The following is a 26,703-nucleotide window of genomic DNA, read 5'->3' as shown; positions in this document are numbered from 1 at the left end:
ACGCGCGAGAGCTTCTCTTTGTTGCTTTTCGAGGAGAGATCTGGATCCAAGCAGACTTTCTTCTATAGATCGATCAACCCTTTGACTAACAATCGCGATAGCATGCAGCAAGCTAGATCCGCCATTTACGCCACCCAGGGCAGTAAACTAGTGGATATATTCGTTGACTCATCACTCTCGCTCATGGCTCCGTCGTGAGGCTGCCGTCAACGAGAATCCCGGCACGCTCCTCTTCCTCTTCCACCGAATAACTTAGAAAACCAGCAAACACCATCTCATGTACGCCACCTTCTACCCATCTAGTCTCCCGTGCTCCGCGCGCCATATATAACGAGCTAGCAATGGCATCTCGATCGACCACAGCACTGGCCTGTCCAAATTTCAAAATGTGGCAACCAAAAGACCTCCTCCTCATCGCCGTCTCGCTGTGTATCCTGGCGTGCACGGTGGCGGGCGACGGCGGCGGCAGGCCGCTGGTGACGGCCGTCACAAGGGACGCGGCCACCTCCCTCTACACCATCCCCGTCATGTCCGGCAGCCCGCTGGTCCTCGACCTCTCCGGCCCCATCGTCTGGTCCACCTGCGACGGCGGCGCCTCCCACGACACGCTCGAGTGCAACGACATCGACTGCATGCGCGCGCACCGCTTCCACCCGCCCAACTGCCCGCACACCGGCTACGGCATGCCGGACGCCGACAACCCTTATCGCTGCAAGTGCACCGCACACCCGCACAACCCCGTCTCCGGGGACACCGCGTCGGGGGACATGACCCGCGTGGCGCTCTCCGCCAACGCCACCGACGGCAGGAACCCGTTGGGCCCGGTATCGTTCACCGCCGTGGCGTCTTGCGCGCCGGACTCCCTGTTAGCGGGGCTGCCGGCGGGGGCTGTCGGCGTCGCGGGGCTCGCGCGCTCAGGCCTCGCGTTCCCCGCTCAGGCCGCGCGCACGCAGGGCGTCGCTAACTCGTTCGCGCTCTGCCTCGGGAGCCGCGGCCGTGGCGGCGTCGCCATCTTCGGCGGGGGCCCGCTCTTCGCGGCGAACGGGCGGTCCATCACGGACATGCTGGGCGGCGACACCCCGCTCCGCAAGCACGGGGATTCCCCCGGCTACTACGTCTCGGCCAGCAGGGGCGTCTTCGTTGACGGAGCGCAGGTGCCGCTGGACACGTACGCACCGCTCACCATCGGCTTCTCCACGACGACCCCGTACGCGCAGGTGCGCCACGACGTGTACCGCCCGCTCATCGACGCGTTCGACCGGGCCATGGAACGCGAGGGTGCGATAACCGCCGGTGCGAGGGTCCCCTCCCCGGCCGGGTCGCCGTTCGAGCTGTGCTACAACTCTTCGAGGCTGTCACTGACGCGGTTCGGCTACTTCGTGCCGACGGTCGGCTTTGGGCTGGAGGGCGGCTCGGGCTGGGCGGTGCAGGGCATCAACTCCATGGCGCTGGTGATCGGACGCCCCACGGCGTGCTTCGGTTTCGTGGAGATGAAGGAGGGAGACAAGGCCGGGTATGGCGGCGGTGCGGCGCCAGCGGTGGTGCTCGGAGGGTTGCAGATGGAGGAGAACCTGGTGGTGTTCAACGAGGAGAAGCAGACCATGGCCTTCACCGGGCAGATCAACGGGAGGGGGCTCTTTTGCAGCAACTTCAATTTTACCGTGCCCGCCTAGTGGTTCGTTTTAGTTACATGCATGGATCTAGTGTTGCTTGGTCAAAGTTTGTGATCGTGCTGTGTGGATTTCGAATTTGCTTGCAACGAGTATTATTTCTACTGTTAATTTTTTTATTTATTCCCAAATGATAAGTGCCACAGTGTGGCGAACAAACTCCCAGCATCAAATAACACAGTACAGTACAGAAGCGCACACACGTCTTTTTCGAAAAAGGAGGTTAACAAAATAAAAGGCGATCATGGTTGAATCATTACAAAATATGAAATAAACACATAGACGACTAAGGCGACTATTTTGGCAACAATGCCAAGAAGGAATAGGCGCCCTTACTCCCAGGGACGGAGTTGGACCTCAAGTCAGCGTGATGCACTGCTTTGACATGGCGTTAAAAATTTCGAACAACATTGCACTATATGTATCTTCCGTAACTTCCAGTGTAGGTTATCCTACATGATAAGAAAAGATGTATAAATTCTAAACATACCAATCAATAGGCTAACTATAAGGTTGAAAGAAAGAATAAAATTACTTGGAAAAGATGTCTTGGATTTCTTAATTGCTTTATAGTAGATTCACTTCCTTGATTATTTTTGACTTTTTTTTTCATTTCTTCTATTTAAAGATAACAAATAAGAGCATCACTAATGTTAGTTGTACGCATATACTACCTCTGTCCCTGTCCCTGGTTTATTGGTCCCCATTGTATATCGTGTCAAATTTTGACCATAGATTGAACTAACAAAATGTTCATACATGTCACAAAAAATTATATCATTGCAAACAATGTTCAAAATACGAATCCAACAATATAATTTTTGTTGACATGCATTAATATTTTGTTAGTTAAATCTTTGATCAAAATTTGACACAAACTATAAAAAGGGCCTATAAACTAGGACGAAGGTAGTATACGGTGGTGGCGCATGTGATACCGAGATGCGGCGGTATGAATGTGTCTTTATATGGCTCTGCCGATACATAAAAACGTATATAATGGATTATATAACAGAACTTAGAATTGTGCTTTCACAAAATCAAGTTTACTACTCTAGTGGTGATGAATCCGAAACCTTGAGAACGCCTTCATTACTGAAGGAACGCTGCTATACACACGACATATTCGGACGACCTGCGATGACACTACGCATCAAGCCGTTGATCTGTTAGACCAAAATCAGACAACACCGTTCATTCTTGCATCGTGTGGGGTTCGGCCGGTTAGTGTCGTCCGTCCAGTAGTTTCGCTACTGAAGCGTCATCCCACTTGGCCTCGTCATCTCCCATCGTGGTGATCAATGTTGGTTCCGACGTGGTCGCCGTGAGGATGGTGAGGGCTGCTTTCCACATATTCGACCTGTGAGGCTGTTGGGGAGAAGCGTTAACCACGACTCTTCTACATCGGTTCTCCTGCGATGGAGGCTTTATTGTGAGACATGGAGTTGAGTATCCTAGTACAACCTTGGCCTTGTCTAGGTGGATGGTCCATGCTTTATATATTCGTCGTTGGCACCTCCTGGCAACATCCGATTACTTCCTATCTGCAATTGGAATGGCTATTTGTTCCGTGATATGAAGTATATGCGGGGTCGAGCTACACTCACGACACACCATCGAGTTGTGTGGGTTAGAGATGGTGTTGAATTCCCTGTAAGAAGAGTGCTCTTTTTGTGTACCACCCATAATGTGGCTATATCTTCCACGTGTTGGAGTACGATTTAGAGGCATAGTTGTATGGTAGGCTTGTCGCAAAAGGGGTAATCTTTACACATCCCATGTATTGAATAAAAAAGGGATAAAGAGTTGGCTTACAATCGCCACTTCACACAATACATAAATAATCCATACATCATCCAAAATACAATCAAAAGTCCGACTACGGAACCAAAATAAAAGAAGATAACCCCAAATGTTAGATCCCCGATCGTCCCAACTGGGCTCCAATACTAATTATCCGGAAAAGAAACATAGTAACGTCTCGAATCCTCGTCGAACTCCCACTTGAGTTCGGTAGCATCGCTTACACTAGCATCCTCGGCACCTGCAATTGTTTGGAAGTATCCGTAAGTCACGAGGACTCAGCAATCTCACACTCGCGAGATCAAGACTATGTAAGCTTAAGGGTAGGAAAGGGTAGTGAGGTGGAGCTGCAGCAAGCACTAGCATATATGGTGGCTAACATACGCAAAAAAGAGCGAGAAGAGAAACAACGCAACGGTCGAGAAACTATAAGTGATCAAGAAGTGATCCTAAAGCTACTAACGTTCAAGCATAACACGAGACCGTGTTCTCTTCCCGGACTCTGCTGAAAAGAGCATTACTAGGAAATTGGCTATAGCTAATATGGACATTAATGGCGCACCATGTATGTGGTGCAGCATTGTTATATAGTAGTGGCGCACCAGATACATGTGCGCCATTAGCGGTGCGCCGTTATTAACAATTTTTTTTCAAAACTATTAATGACGCACCAAGGCATAGTGCACCATTGCAAGTTTTAACTAGTAATGACGCACCACACACTCTGTGTGCCACTATTAACAATTTTTTTTACTTTTAAAAAAAAAACCAGTAATGGCGCACCATGTTACAGTGCAACATTACTAGTTCAAACTAGTAATGGCGCATCACAACCACGTGAAGCACTAATAACAATTATAATTTTTTTGCAAAACTAATAATGGCGCACCACGTAACAGGTGCGCCATTAGTAACTAGAATTACTAATGGCGCATTATTAGGTGGTGCGCCACTGGTAACCTGAGAGCAGCTAGATGTTTTGGACAGCCACCTACCACACTCACTTTCCCCACTTCATTCTCTCCACCTCCTCCTCCAAGCTTGTCTCAGCTGCCTCCTCCTGCTCACCTCATTTGCACCATAGATTCACCCAAATTAAGTGGTTAAATTTCCTTTTTTTAATAGGTAAGTAAGGGGAAAGCTTCTTTATGTTGTAGATCTATTTTTTTTTCTCCCTCCAACAATGTGCACATACACTTTTTATGGCCTAGATCTACGTATGTTTGTGGTGTTGCGCATATGTTTGTGTTTGCAGGTACCGGTATTTGAAATGTGATAGTTGCCAATATTTTGCCGGAATGTTGATTCATTTCCGTTTCGGCGAGAATTTGGCACTATGCATTCTTTTTGGTTCTATTTTTAGGCAAAGTCATGCCAAATTTTTTCTTGGTTCTAAAATATCGTTTTGCTCTACCCCGCAGGCAACCATGGTCCGCACGATGACCGAAGGCATCGTGAATAGGTTTTTGAGCTCCGTGAAGGCCGAGATGCTTCAAAAGAACGAGACGGAGATAAGATGTCTGTGTCAAAGATGCAAGCTGAGGAGCCTTATGGACACGGATTCCGTACAGGTGCGGGCCCACCTGCTCTTGCGTGGTTTCATGGATGGCTATCGGTGGCAAGGTGATGAAGATGATTATGAAGCCGTCCATGGGGGCCGGGTAAGAAATGAGGAAGGGCAGCAAGACAACCGTGGCGAGGGCAGGCGAGATCACGAAGTAGATGCAGTACACAGTCATCATGTAGAAGATGCCGGACATGATGATGAGGAAGATGCCGGAGCAGACGAAGGGCATGATCATGAAGATGAAGATGCCGGAGCAGACGACGATGGATCATCGATGGGCTGGGTGCAGGACCCTCATATTCAAGAGCTGCTTCTCAAGAAGACGGATAACGCAAGAGCTACCACCCGAGAGAAAGCCAAGCTGGATCAACTGGAGATAGACGCGGTTACTCCATTGTATGAAGGATGCAGGCCCGAGGATACCCGCCTGAAAGTAATGCTCATGGCTCTGGAGATGAAGGTAAAACACAAAATGACCGACACATGCTTTGACGAGAACATGTCATTCTGGCGCGAACGTCTTCCCAAGGGGAACAAGTGCTCGACCAGTTTCGAGGAGGCGAAGAAAATCGCGTGTCCTCTGGATTTACCGCACGTGAAATACCATGTGTGCATGAACAATTGCATCATTTATCGGGACGAGCACGCAGAGTCTACCATATGTCCGGTGTGCGGCGTCACTCGATACAAGAAGAGGAAGAAAGCTCCTCGAAAAGTGGTGTGGTACTTTCCGATCACTCCTCGTCTGCAGTGGTATTTCGTGGACCCTAAGCTAGCAAAGCTCCAGCGTTGGCACGCGGATAGGGAGGAGAAGAAGCGAGAAGATGACAGAAATGATCCGGAGATAAATAAAAAAGACAAGATGCTGAGTCACCATAAGGATGCGAGCCAGTAGCAAGCGTTGAACTTCGAACACCCAGAATTTAGGGACGATCCAAGGAACATCGTGCTGGGCACGAGCACCGATGGAGTCAATCCGTTTGGCAGCCAGAGAAGCACACATAGCACCTGGCCTGTGTTTGTGTGGATGTACAACCTTCCCCCCTGGTTGTGCATGAAGAGGAAGTACATTCACATGAGTATGTTAACTGAAGGGCCGAAACAACCGGGGAACGACATCAATCTGTATCTGGGGCTGCTGAAAGAGGAGCTAGACACGCTGTGGAAAACGCCAGCCAATACGTGGGACGCCGCAGAGAAAAAATATTTCCCTATGAGAGCCGCACTGCTCATGATGGTGCACGACTATCTCAGTTACAGATATGTCGCGGGGCAGGTGGTCCACGGATTTTCTGGAAGCGTTAGGTGCATGGATGACACAACGTATCGCCAGCTAGATAGAGATCCCGGGTCTTCGAAAACCGTGTTCATGGGACATCGAAGGTGGCTTCGCGACGATGACTCATGGAGAAAACGAAAGGATCTGTTCGATGGTGAAACCGAACCCCGAAGACGCCCGTGTACGAGGAGCGGCGAGGAAATAGACGAGTTGTTAAAAAATTGGAAAGATTGCCCACTGCCGGGAAAGAAGCGAAATGTGCCAGAGCCAGGAAAGAAGCGAAAGGAACCAGAGCCACTGCTGAAGGTATGGAAAACGAGGTCTGTTTTCTGGGACTTGTCGTACTGGAAGGTCCCCCGTGTGCCTCACAGCCTTGATGTCATGCATATCACGAAGAACGTGTGCGAGAGTCTGCTTGGTACCCTGCTCAACATGCCAGAGAGGACCAAAGATGGGCCGAAAGTAAGGGCAGACTTGAAATCAATGGGCATCATGGAGGAGCTTCACGCTAATGATGATGATGATGATGATGATGATGATGATGATGATGAGGCAAAGCAGGACACGGAAAGTCGTCGCAAAGGCAAAAAGGCCAAGAAGACCGGAAACGACTACCCTCCCGCGTGCTTCACTCTAAGTCAGGAGGAGATCGAGCAGTTTTTCACCTGCCTCGTAGAAGTAAAACTTCCTTATGGTTACGCGGGGAAGATAAGCAGATACCTAGACTCAGCAAAGCAGAAGTTCAGCGGGATGAAGTCTCACGACTGTCACGTGCTGATGACGCAGATACTTCCAGTTACAATCCGTGGGATCATGGACGCGCACGTCCGTAAAATGCTATTTGGCCTATGCAAATTTTTCGACGTCATCTCTCAGAAGTCGGTTGGCATGAGGCAACACAAAAGGCTACAGGAAGAGATCGTGGTGATACTATGCGAGCTTGAGATGTACTTACCGCCCGCATTCTTCGATGTTATGGTGCATCTACTGGTCCATATCGTGGAGGATATCATCTAACTCGGGCCGACGTGCTGCACAGCATGATGCCGTTCGAAAGGATGAATGGTGTCATCAAAGGATACGTTCGCAACATGTCACGTCCAGAGGGAAGCATAGCCAGGGACTTTCTGACTGAAGAGTGCATCTCCTACTGTACGAATTATCTAGGCATCGAGAACCCCGTTGGCCTGCCCGTCAACAGGCACCTCGGCAGGCTCACTGGATGGGGTCACCGCGATGGTCGGCGCAAAATGCATGTCGACTTCGAGGGTCGACTCGCCGACTTTGAAAGAGCAAACCTAGTCGCGATACAACACATAGACGCGGTCGATCCTTGGGTGGTAGAGCACAAAACCTTTATTGAGAAGACGTAAAATGACCGAGGCCAACAGAGGACGGACGGAGATATAATCAAAGAGCACAACTCATGTTTCACGCGTTGGTTCAAGGAGAAGCTTCTGTCGTACCCTTTACATGAGGATTCTTCCATGGAAGAAAAACTCATATTCGCCTTGTCACAGGGCGCCGAGCACAACCTGATGACCTATGAGGCGTACGATATCAACGACTACACATTCTACACTGAGGACAAGGACATGAAGAGCGATGGTTATCAGAACTCCGGGGTAACGATGGAATCCTACACCGATAACGACAAGGACAGATACTACGGAAGGGTCAAGGAGATCTATGAGCTGAGCTACGCTGGAGAGAAGGTCTCGATGTTCCGTGTCAGATGGGCCAAGAGCGTCCTAAAAGAAGACCGGTATTTCACCACCATGGTTATACCTGGAGCCAAATCCAAGACCGCGGGCGCAAACGTCAACGCGAAAAATGAGCCATGGGTACTGGCTTCCCAAGTGAACCAATACTTCTTCATTACCGACCCGTCAAAACCCAGTCGTGTTATCGTGAGGAGAGGCAAAAGGAAGATCATCGGAATGGATGGAGTCGCCAATGAGCAAGACTTCGACAAGTACGACGACCCGAAGATGGAACATGACGATGACGATAAAGTGCCATACACCACAAGAAGAAGCAGGACCACCCTACCTAAAGGATGTCCGTTCAACAGAAGAACTCCATTTGTGAAAAAGAAGGGCAAGAAGATTGTGAAAAGATAGCTAGCTAAGATCAATTGTATTTAAATCGTAGTCTTCATTTCTCGATTGTATTTCGACATATTGAAATGATATTTCTTCTGTTCTAGTCCTCATGAATATGTTAATATTTTTAACTCACAAAAAGTATTGAATTTGTTAATATTTTTTGAACTCATGAATATTTTTAAATTTGATGGGCACTTTTTAAATTTCTAACTCACAAAAAGTATTGAATTTGTTAATATTTTTTGAACTCATGAATATTTTCTCAAATTTGATGATATTTTTTCATATTGATAAATGTTTTATCAATTCACAAATGAATGCAACTAAAAATCCAAAAAATATTGATGATATTTTTAAATAACAAATCTGATGATATTTTTTCACATTCATAATTATTTTGAAATAACAAATTTGATGATATTTTTCACATTCATAAATGTTTTCAAATTTGATTGTTATTTTCTAAAAAATTATTAGATGCAACTAAAAAAGTTACTAATGGCGCATCAGTAGAAGGTGCGCCATTGCTATCAATGTACTTATGGCCACTACAAGGATCCGGGTCTATTGCAACAAAATCATTCGTCGCAATACATGACAATTTGTGGCGATAAGTACATATTGCCACGAAACAACATTTGTTGGCAGCCGTCGCGACTGGACACATGGTAATAGGTTATTGCCACAAAAAAGCAATCGTGGCAATAAAGTGTGCTATTGCAACAACCATGTGGGAAGTTGCCACATGCTTTCTCGTGGCAACACTCACCTGATGCCACAATTTGCTTTGTGGAGATAGCTTTAATGCAACATGTAATGAATCATAGCGACTGATAGCTTGTGGCGATAGACGTTTGTGGCAACAACCTATGCCAATGAAGTTGGTTTCGTGGCGCATACTCTTCCATGGCAATAGTCAATTGTGGCAATAAACTATGGCAACAATCCTTGTTTTCGTAGCACTTGTGGCATTAACTTATGGCAACAAATATTACAGTCGTTGTAATAAGAAAATGCAACATACTAGTTTTGGTGGTGATAAGATATCACAACAGGTGAAATGTTTGTAGCGAAAAACTATTGCAACAACTTAAACTTTTCGTGGTGCTAACATGTGGCAACCGAAAGTGGGTTGTTGCAATAGCCTATTGCAATCGTAAAAAAAATACAGGCATTCAATTACAATATTCAAAACCATATGTATAATATGTAGATTCATAAAATTCATAATTCTCATAGCAAATATCCACCAAATGAAACTCAATTGTAATTTAGCCATCCTAATTAAGTGCCAAGACTAAACTGTCCGTGATCTAGAGTCCAGTTGAGCTAGTTCTTTGGATCCTGTAATCAAGAAATAAAAAAATAGTTCTAGTTCATGAGTCCAACATAACATACGCCATACAATTATTCCAGCCCCATTGTTAAAAAGAACTATCGCTAGACTAACTGGAGTGATACTGTGTCAGCAAGCATGTAACTAGGGGATCAGAACAGTTTCACAAGTAAATGTCTAAAGCATAAGCACAAGTACATGTACTAAAAGCTTCTTGATTTAAGTTGTGACTCAATCTATAGTTTCAGTTAAGTTCATGTCCCTAGCTAGCACATATTTGTTTTTTTAAGCTGTGACACACAAAAATATGGTATGAAACAAAAACCTGCAGAAACCAATAATCCAGCGTCTTATATTTTGATATGGAGGGAGTACATTACAAATATATGGTATGAAACTGAAAGCTATGAAATAAAAATATTATTATGACATTGGTACATGTTTTAGAATTAGATTTATTAAAACCTCAAAAATGTTAGATCATTCAGCAACTTCTTTGTAACTAAAGCTAAAAGTTCAGGTGGCTTAACCTTCTTAAGAGAAATGACCCAATGTATGTGCTATATGTAGTCATCGGTTTAGCTTATGTATTAAGCCATCTATGCAAGTGAACATATAGCAGAAGACTAGGTAATTCCTAATTAGTCTATTCTAGTTAATTAACCAAGCATAGAAAGAAAACCAAAATGAAAGAATCGGTCCAAAAGAAAATAGAAGAGCATGTGCATTGCACAGAGAGACAATAGTAGGAATAGTATATAAAATCAATTGAAGAATCAGTACAAAAACAATTTATCTATACATTGATTTCCCCCCAAATAAATGATGTAGTTATGTGGCAATAGGAAGAGGAATTAACAAAGGCAGAAACCTATGGAGAGGTGAATCAATTCTGCATACCTATAGAAGCCAAAAATTGAAGTCTAGCTTGCAATAGCAGGAGCAGTTAAAATGTGAAACAGCGCGACCATACTGAAATTGGAGGAAGTTAAAATCATTTTAAATTCTAGATAAAGATTATGCATCATTCTAAATCATTTTAAACATCATCTGTGTAAAGCTTCTATAAGAGCAACCGATATACTCGTGGGTGGTCGATGTAAATGTAGTTAATGCATGCTTGCTGCAGGGTGGCACTTTAGGCGATGCAAACCACCTAGCTTGTTCTTATCTGCTCCCTAATCCATATAATAACCTGATAAATATAAGTGTCGAACGATAGACACGCAAAAGACTAGTTTTCTTATGAGATGTTATGGATCATGTCGATAGAGGCAGAGATTATCTGGCCGCTATGGTAGTAGAGCACATAGCTTGGGATACCTGAGAGCGCATGAGGTATTGCGGCACGTTCACCCTGCAGTGCAGTATCGATCATGTAGTAGCCATTGGCTATAGCAACCATAGACTCAATAAATTGATGGCCCGGACAGGATGCAGTGCAAGGATCCTATAGAATATTGACAACATGAATTAAAGGACAACAGGAGGTTCCCAATCCTTGTCTTACTCTCTCTTTTCACTAAAGATTAATCCCAGTTCAGCCAAATTCTTCCTTTCGAAGTCACGTGATACACTCAGCAATGAGTCTAGTTCATTGACATTATTTGTTTGGAATGCATTCATTTACATGACAAATGAAAACAGCAGAGCAAACCAATTGTAAGGGACGCGAAGTTTTTGTGAACCTGTGGATTAGATGAATGTCTGAAAGACTTGTCCGACAACCTTTAGACATCTACAGAATCTGAACCCTAATATATCAGCGCAGCAGGAGCTAACTAATTAAATGAAGAGTCTAATATGGGAGAAAGCAGAACTAAAACTGCTGCGTTCAAAATCTTGTATCCTAAAAACTGCAAACAATAATGAATCAATTTTGAACACTGAGTCTGTTTTGAACTAACTATCGTCTAAACCATTGGTAAATGTACAGTGAATGTAGCTAAAACAAATGAAGATGTTTGGCAAATCGAACCTTTTGTAGGTTTTAGGTCACACATGGGTTCGAATTGGAAAGCACATTCAGCTTGCAAGTGGTAGGCCGAGTAATTATAGGTGTAGGGAATGAATACATACATTAAAATTTGAAAGATAAGGTAATACGTCCACTGGCCATCTTACAAATTTGATTCCCAACTTACTTTGTTAGGCAGTAGGCACTCGACAGTTTGTTTTGGCGAGGTGTTGGAAGCCTCCAGCTGTCACCGACATCTCTGTCTGAATTGCCTGATTTCTGGAGCCATCACCTCTATGTTATAGAAATTATGATTGTAATTGGGAGGGATGCATGCAAGTACCCATGACTTGCAAAAAGGATATACGCTGGCGATTGGATCTATATCAGCGTCTTCTGCGGACGGTCCGCAGTAGAAACTCGAGACGTGAGACAGCAGCTCCTACTCGTCCACAGGCCACTCCAGAATTCCAGAGAGATGGCTATATATACATGAATCTGCATAGAAAAAATATTCAGTTTGGAAGATTAGAGGTTTGATGGAGATTAAGTACGTGTTGGAGAAGGAAATCTAGCATCGTGAGATCTCTTTCCTTTTTCCCTATAATTTTAGAGAGAAAAGATTGCGTAAAGGGACAGATCGATCAAATTGGCTGCCAATTGAAGCAGGAGAGTAGGGAATACATAATCTACAACGCTCGCTTTGGAGGTTCAGGGATGTAGCTTGGTGATGAACCTGGTCGCAGCGTCTCCACCTCCGGGTCGGCCATGTGGCGAGCAACCCCGACGTAGGCAGGCCGGCACTGCGCTCGCGATGCAGGGGATAACACGGGAACTCTGTCGGCACCGACGCCAGACCGCATGGCTACCGCTGGCAGCATGGCCGAGGACACGAAGACGCGGCCCGCATCGGCGGGCGCGGAGGAAAGGGAGGACGGCGCCGTTGACTCCGGTGTGTTTGTTGTGTTGATGCTGTCATGACGCCGTCAGCACCGGGAACCAGGGACGAGAGCTCAGATCCAATCGCCAGTGAAGATGCCGTGCGATCTGGTTTAGAATAATCATGGGTTTTTTTTATTTTGAGAACTAATCGTGGGAAGTTTTTTCTTGAGCATCAGTACAGACACAAGCGCTGATATACACGCGCATACACTCATCCCTATGAATGCACACACGCACACCCTACCCCTATGAGCACCTCCGAGAGACTGAGCCGGCATATCATCTTGAGATTTACGAAGTCACCGTAGGCGCCTCGTCGTCGACGGGAACGTCTCCTCCCACTGAAAGCGCATCGCCGGAAATCCTGAAATAAATCCAGGAATAATGCAAGTACCAGGATTTGAACCCTGGTGGGTTGGGGATACCACTGTCCACCTAACCATCTCAATCACAGGTTGGTTCACTAATCGTGGAAAGATACGAAGGGTGTTTAGCGGCAAGGATAAATAGACTCTATTTTTTGGTGGGAACACAAAATATTGGCGCAAACTAAATTAGGTGTTGGGAAAGTAATTCTTTTTGGAGGGAATGTTTAGAATAATGAAATAAATTAGAAAGATAATATTTCAAAGCAATATGATATATATATATATATATATATATGCTGCTAAAATATGGTTATGAAAATATGTTTGTAAAAAGTTATTTCTTGATGAAAAAACCACCAAATCAGAGAATCATTGACGGGCGATCCGGTGCCCTCTTCTCTAACGTTCTCGTTGTCTATATTTGTATTTTTCTTATTTAGACATTGTTCCCTGCTTATTTAGTATACATGTATGGTAAGTATAAGTTGTTCAATATGACCAATCCAAGGCATCATATATTTAGAGGATACAATATTTTGCATTGTTGTTGTCATTTGAGTGTTTTCAAATCCCAACAAATCTTCTCACGACCGTCATCTTCCCTCCGAACTAGATAAGGAGATTCCAGAAAAAATTGTCTCACGCTCGTCATCTTCCCTGAGTCCGGTGGTAGGCGACGTGTGGGAAGCTCGCATCCATTACCGATGGAGAGGCTCGAGCTCGCGGGCGAAGGTCGGGAAGAGGGGTGGCGGAACTGCTTGGTCAGCACCAAGGATGGAGGAAGAGAGCGATGGGAGCCATGGCCGACTAGGAGCGGCGTGCAAGGTTAGAGGGGCAGCTCGCCAGCCGGTGCTAGCCGCCCGGGTAAGGACCGTGCTAGCTGCAGCCTGGCAGGCGTGGCCATCGCGTGGAAGTAGGGGTCACGACTGGTGCAAGTGCGTTCTCGCCGGACGACCAGGCTGTAGGTACAACCAGGTTTGCATTACAATTTCGGAAATCATTTCAAAAAGCAACAAAAATTTGGCCAGTTTTAAACTACAGCTCACAGAAACCTCATATGACCCTTACTTTAAACTACTAGGTTATACTTTTGCCTTGAAACACAAGTACAGATAGGATGGGTTGATGAGACAGTCGATTTATGCCAGCCTCAATCTAACATTTTGATGTTGAGATGGGGTGATCCCAACATCTTTCATCTTACCGGCCAGTCCGTGCTTCCTCCATGTCAAAGTAGGTCCAACATAATCATGTCATTTTTCTTTTGACAAAAACCATAGAGATTCAACTGTGTAAATTAACAACCAAACCAATTTCGTTTTGAGATCTTTTGTATTAGGAATGTGTTGTTACGTCATGGATCAACAATTGTGTATCTTTGTTTACTCCCTAGTTGTCATTACAAAATTCAAACTTGGGATATATGTCAAATATTTGTGCGCTTGCCGGTCAGATCCGTCCTGCACCGGAACACGCAAGAGGGGGCGAAGGAGCGCTGCCGCCGTCACGCCCTCTAGCGGTGACAGAGGAGGGGAGGAGCGAGCGGCAGGGCGCTTGGAGGCGTCTATGGATCCCTCCCGTCTCCGTCTGCAGCTTGCGCCACCTGGTGCTTGGGACCACGGATCTGGGTGAGATCACCACCGCCACCATGACCCAGCACATCCCACCAATCAAGGTCACCCGCCTCCTGATGTAGCCGCTAGAAAGCCAAATCGCGCAGCTATGACCCTCCGCATCATGACGCGCTTACCCGTCAGATCCGTCCCGCATCGGATCCACGCGCGAGCGGGTGAAGGAGCCCTGCCGTCGCCGCTAGGCGGACTTTGCCCAGTCATGCCCTCTGGAGGCAACAATGAAGGGGAGGAGGGGGAGGCGGGGTGCTGGGAGGCGGCTAGGGATCCGTCCCATCGCCTGCGGGGGCGACTCTGGAGGGAGTGATCTCAACATCTTTCATCTTAGGAAAAAATCCATTTTAAACCTTGAACTTGTAGAGATTCGGCAAAACGAACCCCCACGTCGAAATCCCTGTCGATTGCACCCTGAACTATCAAACCCTGACAGATGTCAACCGAGATTCGCATGACTAGTGGGCCAGAAAGCGGCAGTCTTGACCACGGCGCGCTGGCCGACCCATTTTTTTATGTTACACTGCTAACAAAAATCTAATGTGTGAAACTTTTTTCCTTTTTATATAATCCGTGAAAAAATGTCTAGTGCGTGATTTTTTTTCTTTTTTATATAATCCATAAAGAAAATATCTAATGCGTGAAACATTTTTCAACTTGTTTTTTAAAATTTCGAACCTTTTTACAAATCTGGTGGACATTTCAGAATCCATGAAAATTTTCCGAAATCCGTGATTTTTTTCTAAATCCACGTTTTTTTCTAAATTCATAAACTTTTTTTTCTAAATTTATGAACCTTTTCCAAACTTGTGAACTATTGTTGAAAATTTATGAGCTTTTTTTAGAAAATCGATGTTTAAAAAAAATATGAACTTCCAGCCGCAGTGTTCACCATGGTGTGCACCCATCCCCGTGCTGGGCCGGTCCATTTTTCTATTACACTGCTAAAAAATATTTAATGGAGATAACCTTTTCCTTTTTCATATAAACCGTGAAAATTTATTTAATTCATGTTTTATTTTTTTATTTCTTAATAATACATAAAAATTACCTAATGCGTGAAACTATTTTAAATATGTTTCTTTAATTTGTGAACTTTTTTACAAAGCTCGTGCTATTTTGAGAATCTCTGAATTTTTTTAAATCCATGAACTGTTTTTTCTAAATAGATGAAAATTTTCCAAACCTATGGACTTTTTTTTGAATATTGATGGGATTATTTGAAAATTGACGATTTTTACATTTATGAACTTTAAGCCGCAGTGTTGACGATGGTGTCGTGATTTTTTTGCCAAATTCATGATCTTTTTTTTTCCGTGAACTATATCGAATTCTTAGAGTTTTTCCCATTTCCGTGAACTAAGGAAGGGTCAAATAGGACTAACTATTTTTTATGGGACTACTAAGTGAAGTTAACGTAGTGGTTAATGGCTACAACTCAGTGTACTGCACTGCAGTTCGATTCTTGCTACTCGCATATTATTATTTTTTCTTTTGCATTCTCTGTAGGTTGCTGGGCTTCAAAGACTGCACGAAGTGGATAGCCTCCTGGGCCAGACTAGGCTCGCCCAGTTTTTTTCGGCGCGCTGCCAATCCTGGGCACGATACACAATCCCTGTATTCCACACGACCTTAGGGTTCGTTTTAGACCGGGATTACACAGTCTAGGGTACAATTGACAGGGATTTCGATGTTGGGGTTCATTTCGAAGTTAACGTAGTGGTTAATGGCTACAACTCAACGTACTGCACTGCAGTTCGATTCTTGCTACTCGCATATTATTATCTTTTTCTTTTGCATTCTTTGTAGGTTGCTGGGCTTCACAGACTGCACGAAGTGGATAGCCTGCTGGGCCAGACTAGGCTCGCCTAGTTTTTTTCGGCGCGCTACTAATCCTGGGCATGATACACAATCCCTGTATTCCACACGACCCTAGGGTTCGTTTTAGACCGGGATTACACAGTCTAGGGTACAATTGACAGGGATTTCGATGTTGGGGTTCATTTCGAAGTTAACGTAGTGGTTAATGGCTACAACTCAACGTACTGCACTGCAGTTCGATTCTTGCTACTCGCATATTATTATTTTTTTTCTTTTGCATTCTTTGTAGGTTGCTGGGCTTCACAGACTGTACGAAGTGGATAGCCTGCTGGGCCAGACTAGGCTCGCCAGTTTTTTTCGGCGCGCTACCAATCCTGGGCACGATACACAATCCTCGTATTCCACACGACCCTAGGGTTCGTTTTAGACCGGGATTGCACAGTCTAGGGTACAATTGACAGGGATTTCGATGTTGGGGTTCATTTCACCTAACCTCTACAAGTTCATGGTTTAAAGTAGACTTTTTCCTTCATCTTACCGGACAGTTCGTGGAGGAGTCCTCTGCGCCAGAGTAGGTCCAACATAATCATGTCGCTTTTTTAAACAAAAATCATAGAGATTCAACCATGTTAATTATCAACCAAACCAATTTAGTTTTGAGATTTACTTATTTACATATCACATATTTGTCAAAAACAACCTATTCTTTAATTTACTATAAAAAAGAAAAAATGTATTCATACCTAGGCGTGCCGTTCTAGATGACTTGACGATAAGTGGACGTGTTACTGTTGTATTCCATCCACATGTGACTGTTGTAGGATGCTACAATGTGCTCCTGAGACGATGGGCGTGTGAGAATTTGTTGTTGGAAGAACTTCATTGGTCGGGTGGGCTGCAAAGCGAAGATTAAGATTGTGATGCTGTTCTGCCGTCGTCATCTGTTGTTAAAATTTATTCAGAGTTTAGCGAACCATATGATTCAACCTTTTTAAATCAACTTAATTACACGAACAACTAAATGGACAAGAGACACTAGTCATTGGTGGCTGAATTCTTCAACGGGTTGCAGCTCTGAAGTTTCGTTTCAGGTGCAGTTAACCTCGCAGGTATAAGATATTTAGGATGAGACCCCCATACTTTCAGCAACACATGTATAACCAAGTGGTTTGAACTTTGATCTGGATCGGCATTTTTCACACCAGGGTCCCTCTATTTTCGACTTCCATTTGACAAGTCCATGATTTTGGCAGAAAACACAATAGTTTTAAAATGGCAACAACTTGCCCATTTCAAATCCAAATGTTAAAAAATTAAATATATATTCCAATCAAGAAAGTGTGTTCTATCCATTTATAAACTTTTTCCACTTTTTTGGTTAATTAAAATTGGTGCAATTAAAATATATTTTAATTACTCCTTAAAGCTTGCAAAAATAATAACTTAATATCTATAAATTCGAACAATATATTTTCCCATTGTTTTAGTTGTAACTGCAACGTCACACCGATGTTGCAATATCTTTCTGAATATTGCCAGAAATAGTTATTCTGTTGAAACACGTAATCTCTATTACAGCAAAATGACTGCCTCGCGCAACGGAATTTGTTTGTCGCAATATCGCTACCATATTGCAACGCTGATGCGATTTGTTGCAATAGCTAGCCACTTTTTTGCAACAATATTTGTAACTAATGCAACGACACATCAATGTTGCAAATATTTTTCTGAATATTGCCACAAGTAGTTATTCGGTTGAAATACCCAGTCCCTATTACAACAAAATGACTACCCTCGCGCAACGTAATTTGTTTGTCGCAATACCACTACCATATTGCAACACCGACACGGTTCGTTGCAATATGAGTCCTCTATTGCAACAAAGTTAGTATTTATCGTGACCAGACTAAGTTATGGCAATAAGCGCAGCCTATTACCACAACCGGAGAATTTGTGGTAATATTGCATTTTATTGCAACAAAATGTAGTTGTAGTAATAAATTTTGTTGTAATAGACCAGAATCTTTGTAGTGGGCGCACCCCTAGGAGGTGCGCCATTGGTACACCAATTTTTATGATATTTTTTCAAATAACAAATTTGATGATATTTTCAAATAACAAATTTGATGATATTTGATGACATTTTCAAATAACAAATTTGATGATATTTTCAATTAAAAATCCAAAAAAAACAAATTTAATGATATTAAAAAAAACAAATTTGATGATATCTTTTGTTCTAGTCCTCATGAAAAGAACAAATTTGATAAAATAACAAATTATTAGATGCAAAAATAAATAAATAATAAAAGTTACTAATGGCGCACCAGAGGAGGGTGCACCATTGCTATCAGTGTTTTTATGGCGCACCCCTAGATGGTGCGCCATTACTAACCTTCCCCCTCTAGCTAATGTATGTGCGTTCTGTCCATCGCTCGCCAGATCCCCCTTCCCTCCCTCGCCAGATCCCCGCGCCCGCTCCACCGCCGACGACGACCGCCCGCACCCGCTGCGACGACCCCCGCGCCAGCTCCGACGACCGCCGCACCCGCTCCGACGAGGTGCACTGCCCACTGCTTCTTCCTCCTGGAGCACCAGCTGGTGCCGGGAAGCTCTCCTCCGTCGGATCGCCTCACTCCATCACCGTCGGCATCGCCGCTGCCGCCGCCTCGACTTACAACATCGGCGCCCCCGACCTCTCCAAGCACGCCCCGACCTCACTGTGAGCCGCCGTTCGTATCCCCTCTCTCCCCATGCTTGATTTTCTACCGTTGCACCATCCTGGACGAGGCCGAAGCCAGCGTCCGCCATGGCCAAGGAGCCCCGCGCTCCGGAACTCCCCCTGTCCGTCCGCCATGGCCAGCGTACCGCGCCCGGCTGCGGCATACAGCGTGCGCGCGCGCCCACTCTCCCATGGCGCACCATTTAGGGTTTTCTTTCCAGTGAAACAAATTTTGGAAATTTAATCTCTTTATATGTTTGATTGGGGCTTTTTGTCTCTTTGGAATTCTGCATCTCTGTTCCCCACCAGTGAGACATGTTTGCCATTCAAACTCACCACCACAGCCCCAGGTCCTCCCACCCATGCCAACCAGAGTGAAAAGAAATTGTAGATGACCCAAGCATCATAGCTGAAACATTATGGTAAAGGAAAATTTAGCATAGGATGGATATACACTCATACAGTTCTTAGTTCAGATACTTGTGAAAGACTATTATAGACAAGAAACAAACAGACAAAACAGCACATGGGCAACAATCAGTAGGATAAAATGGCACCTAAAGTTGGGATTATAATATGCTAACTCAGGCTAACCTGTTAAAGTGCATAGCCAGCACAGACAAGGAAAAGAAGAGAAGAGTTATGAAATGGCCAGCATTTCATAAATTAAACACAACTACCTCTTTGTTCATTAGTCATTACACACTCAGAGTTGTTGAAACCACATGGGCAGCATGAATTTAGGCCATGGCAAAGTGGAAGCACATATTATCATTTTACAACCTAGGATTATTAATTTACAATTTTACACTAGAGAGCAAATTTTACACTAAAAAAGATCATCATACACTCCTGGTTGGTTATTCTCTATCATGGTATACTTCGTAGGAAGACATTTTATATCCAGTTGGATTTGGATAATAGCTCGAGCCTACAGAAGTGCTTATGAATGCCACACGACATTACAAACTTATAATCTTGTGTACAGATCACATATTGCGACCATAAATTTAACATGGTAGCAGAAAAAGGAAATGTTTGTACATATGCTCTCTTTGGAGGCAAGGGGAAGAAAACATGTCTTCTTTTTCTGCCTTGTGTCTTTCTCTCTGGACTTTTTTCATCTTTCCTGTATTCCTACACTTTTTATCACTGTCAGATGGCTTACTTATAACTTGTTTGTGTGCAGCAGGTCAGTTCAGCAGTTCCAGCTCCTCGGGCCTACAGTGTGCAGCAGGTCAGTTCAGAGGTCACAACAAATATGACTGATGCATGAGAGATCTTTTTTACCGATTCCCTCACTGGAATGACCTTATCTCATTATAACAAGAAGGAAGACTTGATTATTTGGATCGTTAATAAAACATTGTACCACCTGTGTTTGTGTTGGTCTGCTAGATAACTTGTTTCACTTGTTTTTATGCAAGCAAAACTTCTGCTTGCCTGTTAAGTTGTACAATCTGTACTTGTACTATTGGAAGCTGATTAATTTGGTGCAATTTTATTTTTGTTTTGTCAAGTCTATGCACTGATTGAGTTAGATGAAAATGCTTAGTGGCACCAATTTCTGCAAGTCTGTTCAGTCAGCAGGGCTATCTAGCCTAGTGACTAGCACTATGGTCTTTCTGTTTCGCACAACTGCAAATTCATTTATGTTGTTATAAGTTTGTTGCTATCAGCATGAGTTAACTTGGTATGCAATAGGCACTGGTCTCATTCTTAGACTGACACACCCGCAGCGCGCATTCGGGCATCATTTGGTTGTTAGACTGTTTAGCTATGCAGAGTGAAATACTAGTTCAGTTGTGCTAGCAAAGAGGAGGCCTCCAGATTTTTTTCTTTGCCTAGCTTCAAGTATTACAAATCGTTTGCTGTAATTCCTTCATTGGAAAATCATTGCTTAAACTATTTAGGCAGCAATGTGCGGCGCAACTCTTTGCAAGATGTTTTTTGAGAAACACAGTACCAGCATGTCGATAATGATTTTGGCAACAGTGAGAAGCAACAGTGTGCGGCGCAATTCCTTCATTGGATAATGATTTTGCAGGTACCCCGAGAGGCCCTTGAGTTTGCCGGAATGTCGATTAATTTCCGTTCCGGCAAATTCGGGTACTCCATATGTCCTATTTTCAGCAAAGGTCATGCTGAAATTTTCTGTGAATTTTAGCATGACTTTGCTAAAAATAGGACATATGGGGTACTTGCGACTAATGCATGGGCAGGGGTATCTTAGTACTTAATTAAGTAGGATCAACTGCCTCTTGTGTTATACATATAGAAGTGTGATATCAACTCATAGTTATTATAATGTCAGTTGCTCATCATCGATAAACCCTAATCTGGTAGGATGACCTACTAAAAAAGCCCATACCACATATTCTATTTGGATGGCCCTGCTAATCCTTGACCATAAATACTTGAGATGGATGCAGCAGGCTTAAAGAAAGAAATGTTTTTAGGCCAACTCCACTGGGCCTGGCTGGAAATGCACAAGTGTGCATGACTAACAATATTCTATTGTAAAGCTAAACAGGAAAGAGGAACCACTCATCCTAACCATTTGCTCTCAAAATTACCACTTCACTTCTTACTACTGAAAATCTTAGACCATCTCCATTCACCAATAGCTCAAACCAATTCGAAGGGCGTGTTTTCACCACACTGTGGATTATCTTATTGGACCGAACAGATATTTGCAGAAGTAACTTCCTATTCACCTAAAGGTATGAATTATCCAAATCTTGCTTCATCCTCATTAAAGCTTTCCATCTGAATGGATTCTGCTACCTATCTATCCTCTACAAGACCCTCCACCTATGTTTCTAATTAGATACCTTTCTTTCAACTCTTAACCAATTCCATTTCTCCACTAGAATTTTCCCTAGAACTTGTTATATCAACCAATCAACTCCTTATTAGAAGAACTCCACCAGAATTTTCCCTAGAACGCATGCAAGCTTCCAGTTCCTCGTAGGGTCTCCGTTATAACTTATAAGAACTTGGAAATGCAATCTATTAGTGCAAGAAGTGAATGAAACTCTATTACTTAATTAAGATTTAACAAAATGTCAATATTACTTAATTAAGTAGGACGAACTTAGTTGTTATAATATTTTCAAAATGATATGATGATGATGGCTTTTAGGGTGCCTCGTCATCGATAAACCCTAAATGATGAAAACCTAGGCTTTTGGGGTGCCTCGGCGCCGCCAAACCCTAAATGATATTTGTTGGGTCCTTGACAATAACCAACATTTTGACCAAACTTTTTTCCTATTTAGAGCGAAACATGGCCCACAACGATGAGGCTGACGGTTCGGGCAAGGCATTCTGGGAGCTGTCCCAGGAGATGGAGGAAGAACCTCACCGCTATGAGGACGCCGCGGAAGACACCGATCCCGACTACACAACCCCTTGTGGCGTCGGGGATGACACCACTGATGCTGCCGCCGAGGATGCCACCACTAATGATGGCAGCGCACGCACAAATGGCAGCCAACCGAAGAGGCAACGGAAGGACCAGCGCCCAAACATGCTCGGCACCGTCAAGGAGGAATTTACTGAAGTATCCTCCGAGGGGTATCCAACGACGCCTAAAGAATTAGTCAAGGGGTATGTGGGACAGCTCGGGTGCATTCTCCGAAGCACCGTCTCGATCAACACCGAGAACCTAAGGCATCATGACCGAGGGAATTTGCGCAACCTCCTATTCACGAAGCTGCATGAACGATACAAGTTCCCCGGTGACTTCACAAACACATGCCTCTCAGGGAATAAAGTGAACAGTGCTACCCTCACAAAGATGAGCACGACCCTGGCTACTTGGAGAGCCGCGGTGAAGAGAATGATTGAAAAAGGTGATAGTTATGAGAAGATCAAGGAGAAAAATCCTTCGATCAGTGAAGATGACTACCTGGAGTTCAAGATCAAGTGCGAGAGCAACGCAACCGTGGAATCAAGTCAGTGGGGGAAAGAGATGCGGGACTTGAACTTAGGGGTCCACAAACTCGGTCCCGGCGGTTACAGAGTGGCGGAACCTATATGGGACAAGGAGGACGCGGAGCGTGCCGAGCAAGGCCTACCACCCCTCTTCGAGAAATACTGTGACAAGCAGACCAGGAACTATGTCAGGGCCCGGTACAAGATTGACCCGGTAACCAAGGAGCTTACCACAGATCCGAAGACCAAGGCGCTTGAGCTTGTTCTGGTAAGGAATACACCCCCGCGTAATTAGCTCCATATGGTTGCATTCTAATTAATGAAGCCAAATTTCTAAATGGTTCATGTTCCTTGCACAGGACACTGAAAGCAGTAGCGCGGGGTCGTCTCGGAGCTCCCCTTTCGACACCCCTTTAAATAGGGCGTTGAACGTAATGAGAAACAAGGATAAGCTCAGTAAGCCGACGCCAGCTAGTCGTGTGGCCGGCAAAGGCTTGTCCACGAAATGGTTGGAATACTATACCGCTAGGCGAAAGGAGAGAAAGACCATCTCGGAAAGCCAGGAGCGCGAGGTTCAAGAACTCAAGGCAAAAGTGGCGCGGATTCCGGAGATAGTCGAAGAGCAAGTGCAAGACCAACTGGGAGCGATGATCACCGCCATTATGCCTACCTTGCTTGAGGGGCTGCAGGCGTGGATTGTGGGCGGCCAACAGGGGCCGCCCCCGATTCCCAGCTTCACGGGCAGCAACTCGCACAACGCGCCAGTGGCGCCATTGGTGTCTCCAGCAGAGGCGGCATTGGTGTCTCCGGCGTCGGTGCTGGCATTGGAGCTTAATGCACCCGGGTGTCGGAAGAATACACCGGCCGGCACCTCAGCAGCAAGCGGCCCCTCCGTCACTTGCACGCCCGCCGTTGGCGGTGCCTCAACATTAGCCGAGCTCGACGCCATCACGGTAACTAAGCCTCTCGGCCGATGACTTCATCTCCTTGCCTTTGACTAGGCATCCCTGACACCCTACATGTTTTCGCAGGGCACCGCCGACGTTCCATGCACTCTCCTGCACTTCCTGAACGGTGAGTTGATCGATGTCGCCAAGGCCAGAATCGTTCAACCGGAGAACCGCCTGTTCCATGGTAATCCGATGCCACCCAACGTGTATAGGGTTCAACTGGTTCGGGTGCTACGGGGCTGCGATGACTTGTTACCTCCGTATCGACCCCCTGGGGCCGACGAAGATGATGTGATGACCCTCAGCGCCTGCATAGGCTGGTCCATGCTTTGGCCGAAGAGCCAGATTCGTTTGGGGGAGGGGACACCACCCCACAGACAACACCGCCAGTCATGCCGGCGCCAAGCCATGGCAAGACCGCCGCAATGCTACTGGACGACGATGACGAACATATGGCTGATCCGGACATGCATATGGCACAGGATCCGAACGACGATGATGGTACATTTACCAGGGTCGATAAGTACTTCAACGAACATGGGTACGGTGACGAATTCTTGGGGCCTCCTTCTCAAGAACCCAACCCTGCAAAATACGATCGCGATCTAGCTGGTACCGTGGAGAAACCCAATTGCAACAAGCGTCGTCTGGCGTTCAGTTCTCAGGAGACGCCTCCAGCTGCCGCCTTCACTGAGCCTCAGATAGTCGAGGTGCCAAATATTATCAGCCCCAACACACTCAAGAAGGCTGTCTCTGAGCAGAACTCGATCTCATTACAGCAGAAGAAGAAGGGATGGAAAAGAAAGAATAACAAGGGTGCGAGCCAACCGGCACCGAGTACAATCCGTGCTCAGGACGGGCCACCTACATCTAAGGATAGCTCAAGGAGGGTGCATGTGGCGGGTAGGCCAATGCTACCGACTAATCTGCTCAATGCTGCAACCGGTGCTATGCGGAGTTTGCATGACAGTGTTCTTTCTTTGGAGAAGCGGCGTCTCTCCGAGAATGATGTGGCATACCCGGTTTTCGTGGCCAAGGTGCCAGAGGGAAAGGGCTTTGTCGATAGCGCCATCGGGGGTATGATCGTCTTGCTGTTTGATGACATCTTCGCTATGTTTAACCTTCATCTGCTGCACTACACCTTTGTTTGGCTATTTTCGCTGAGTATGGAGATGCGGATCATTAGAGACAAGACCCCGGACATCGTGATAGTCGGCCCATTCTACATGCGTGCCAAGATCTTGGGCAGCGCTGGGGACCGGCAAGTCACGAGTTCAGACTAGAAAGGCGTCATTCTGACAAACCCAGATATGGATAACTTCCTCGTGCCTTACTTTCCCGAGTAAGTCATCCCCTGACCGCCCCGTAACATATGATTTCTTCGATTTCGATCGTTTTTTTCTAACATTCCATGTTTTGTGCAGTGACACACATTGCACACTCATCCTCTTAAGCCCAAACTATTCCATGGCCACGTATATCGACGCGGACCGTCAGTTGAATAAAGACTACACAAATATCAAGAAAGTTCTTGATGATGTTCTCCCTGGCTATGCCAAATCTGGAGGCACCTTCAGGAGGCTAATTCTTAGGTACGGAAAGCACGTGTTCACCCATGTAACGACGTCCCCCTGCGTCAAGCAGCCGCCTGGCGGTCAGAAGGATGCCTACTACGCCCTCCATCACATGCGGGCGATCGTACGGGACCATAATCAACTTCTGCTACCAAATAGTCTCAAAGATTGGGCCGCACGCTTGTCGGCAATCTAGGACGCGGACCTCAGACAAGAATTCTTTCGCATCCAGTTGGAGCTTGCGGAAATCATCCATCAAGATGTCCTTCGTACCTCGGGGTAGTTCTACCTCAGATATCAACCGTCCAACAGTGAAATAGAAACAATGCTACAAATGCAGGCTGACAGCGATCGCGATTTCATGACCATCACAAAAGATGGCGGCTTCATCCACGCTCCGGTCCCTGAGTCGAGTCAAAAGTAGTGATACTATGTAGTTCTGAAATATCGATTAGCTCATGTTGTAATTAAACTTTAATGAACTTCTATGTCTCTTTAGTTTGGACAGTCGTTCAACTTATATGCCATCGATGCTATTTATTAGTAGGACCATGAATCCTGCTATTAATGTGTTGCTTTTCTCTTCCGATCCTTTTGTTGCATACTTATGTATTGCTTATGTACTGTCTGTGAATTGCTACTAATATTTTGTTTGTCTAGTGCATAGAGATGCCGTCGTATGTCGTGTACAAGGGTAAGGTTCCCGGAGTCTACGACGACTGGGAGAAGTATCGGAGACAGGTTCACCGTTTCAGTGGTAACAGTTACAAAGGGTACACCACTAGGGCGGAGGCGAAAGCTAGATATGCGCGTTATTGCTACCTCTTGAGCACTGCGTTGGTTTTCCCCGAAGAGGAAGGGATGATGCAGCAAAGTAGCGTAAGTATTTCCCTCAGTTTTTGAGAACCAAGGTATCAGTCCAGTAGGAGGCTACGTGCGAGTCCCTCGTACCTGCACAAAACAAATAAATCCTCGCAACCAACGCGAATAGGGGTTGTCAATCCCTACACGGCCACTTACGAGAGTGAGATCTGATAGATAT

General features: G+C 45.2%; 1 protein-coding gene and 1 long non-coding RNA gene across 2 annotated transcripts; one reads left to right on the top strand and one right to left on the bottom strand.

Annotated features, from left to right (window-relative positions):
- Positions 1-310: 310 nt before the first annotated feature.
- LOC125549206 (chitinase CLP-like) lies at positions 311-1,781 on the top strand. The gene has a single exon (XM_048712672.1). It carries the CDS (start codon positions 342-344, stop codon positions 1,671-1,673), a length of 1,332 nt encoding a protein of 443 aa, XP_048568629.1. The 5' UTR covers positions 311-341; the 3' UTR covers positions 1,674-1,781.
- Positions 1,782-9,606: 7,825 nt separating this feature from the next.
- LOC125549205 lies at positions 9,607-12,100 on the bottom strand. Its single transcript, XR_007301279.1, has 2 exons — positions 11,087-12,100; positions 9,607-9,771 (listed from the first exon to the last, which is right to left on the bottom strand). It is a non-coding gene; the product is annotated as an uncharacterized LOC125549205 (long non-coding RNA).
- Between the last annotated feature and the right edge of the window lie 14,603 nt (positions 12,101-26,703).

This window comes from Triticum urartu, chromosome 3 (genome assembly GCF_003073215.2).
Source record: "Triticum urartu cultivar G1812 chromosome 3, Tu2.1, whole genome shotgun sequence".
Classification (NCBI taxonomy): domain Eukaryota; kingdom Viridiplantae; phylum Streptophyta; class Magnoliopsida; order Poales; family Poaceae; genus Triticum; species Triticum urartu.
The sequence above is the reverse complement of the archived record's forward strand: the minus strand, read 5'-3'. Positions and strand labels throughout refer to the sequence as shown.

Coding starts and splice junctions, on each gene's coding strand:
- LOC125549206 (XM_048712672.1), top strand. CDS start 342: ATGGCATCTCGATCGACCACAGCACTGGCCTGTCCAAATTTCAAAATG.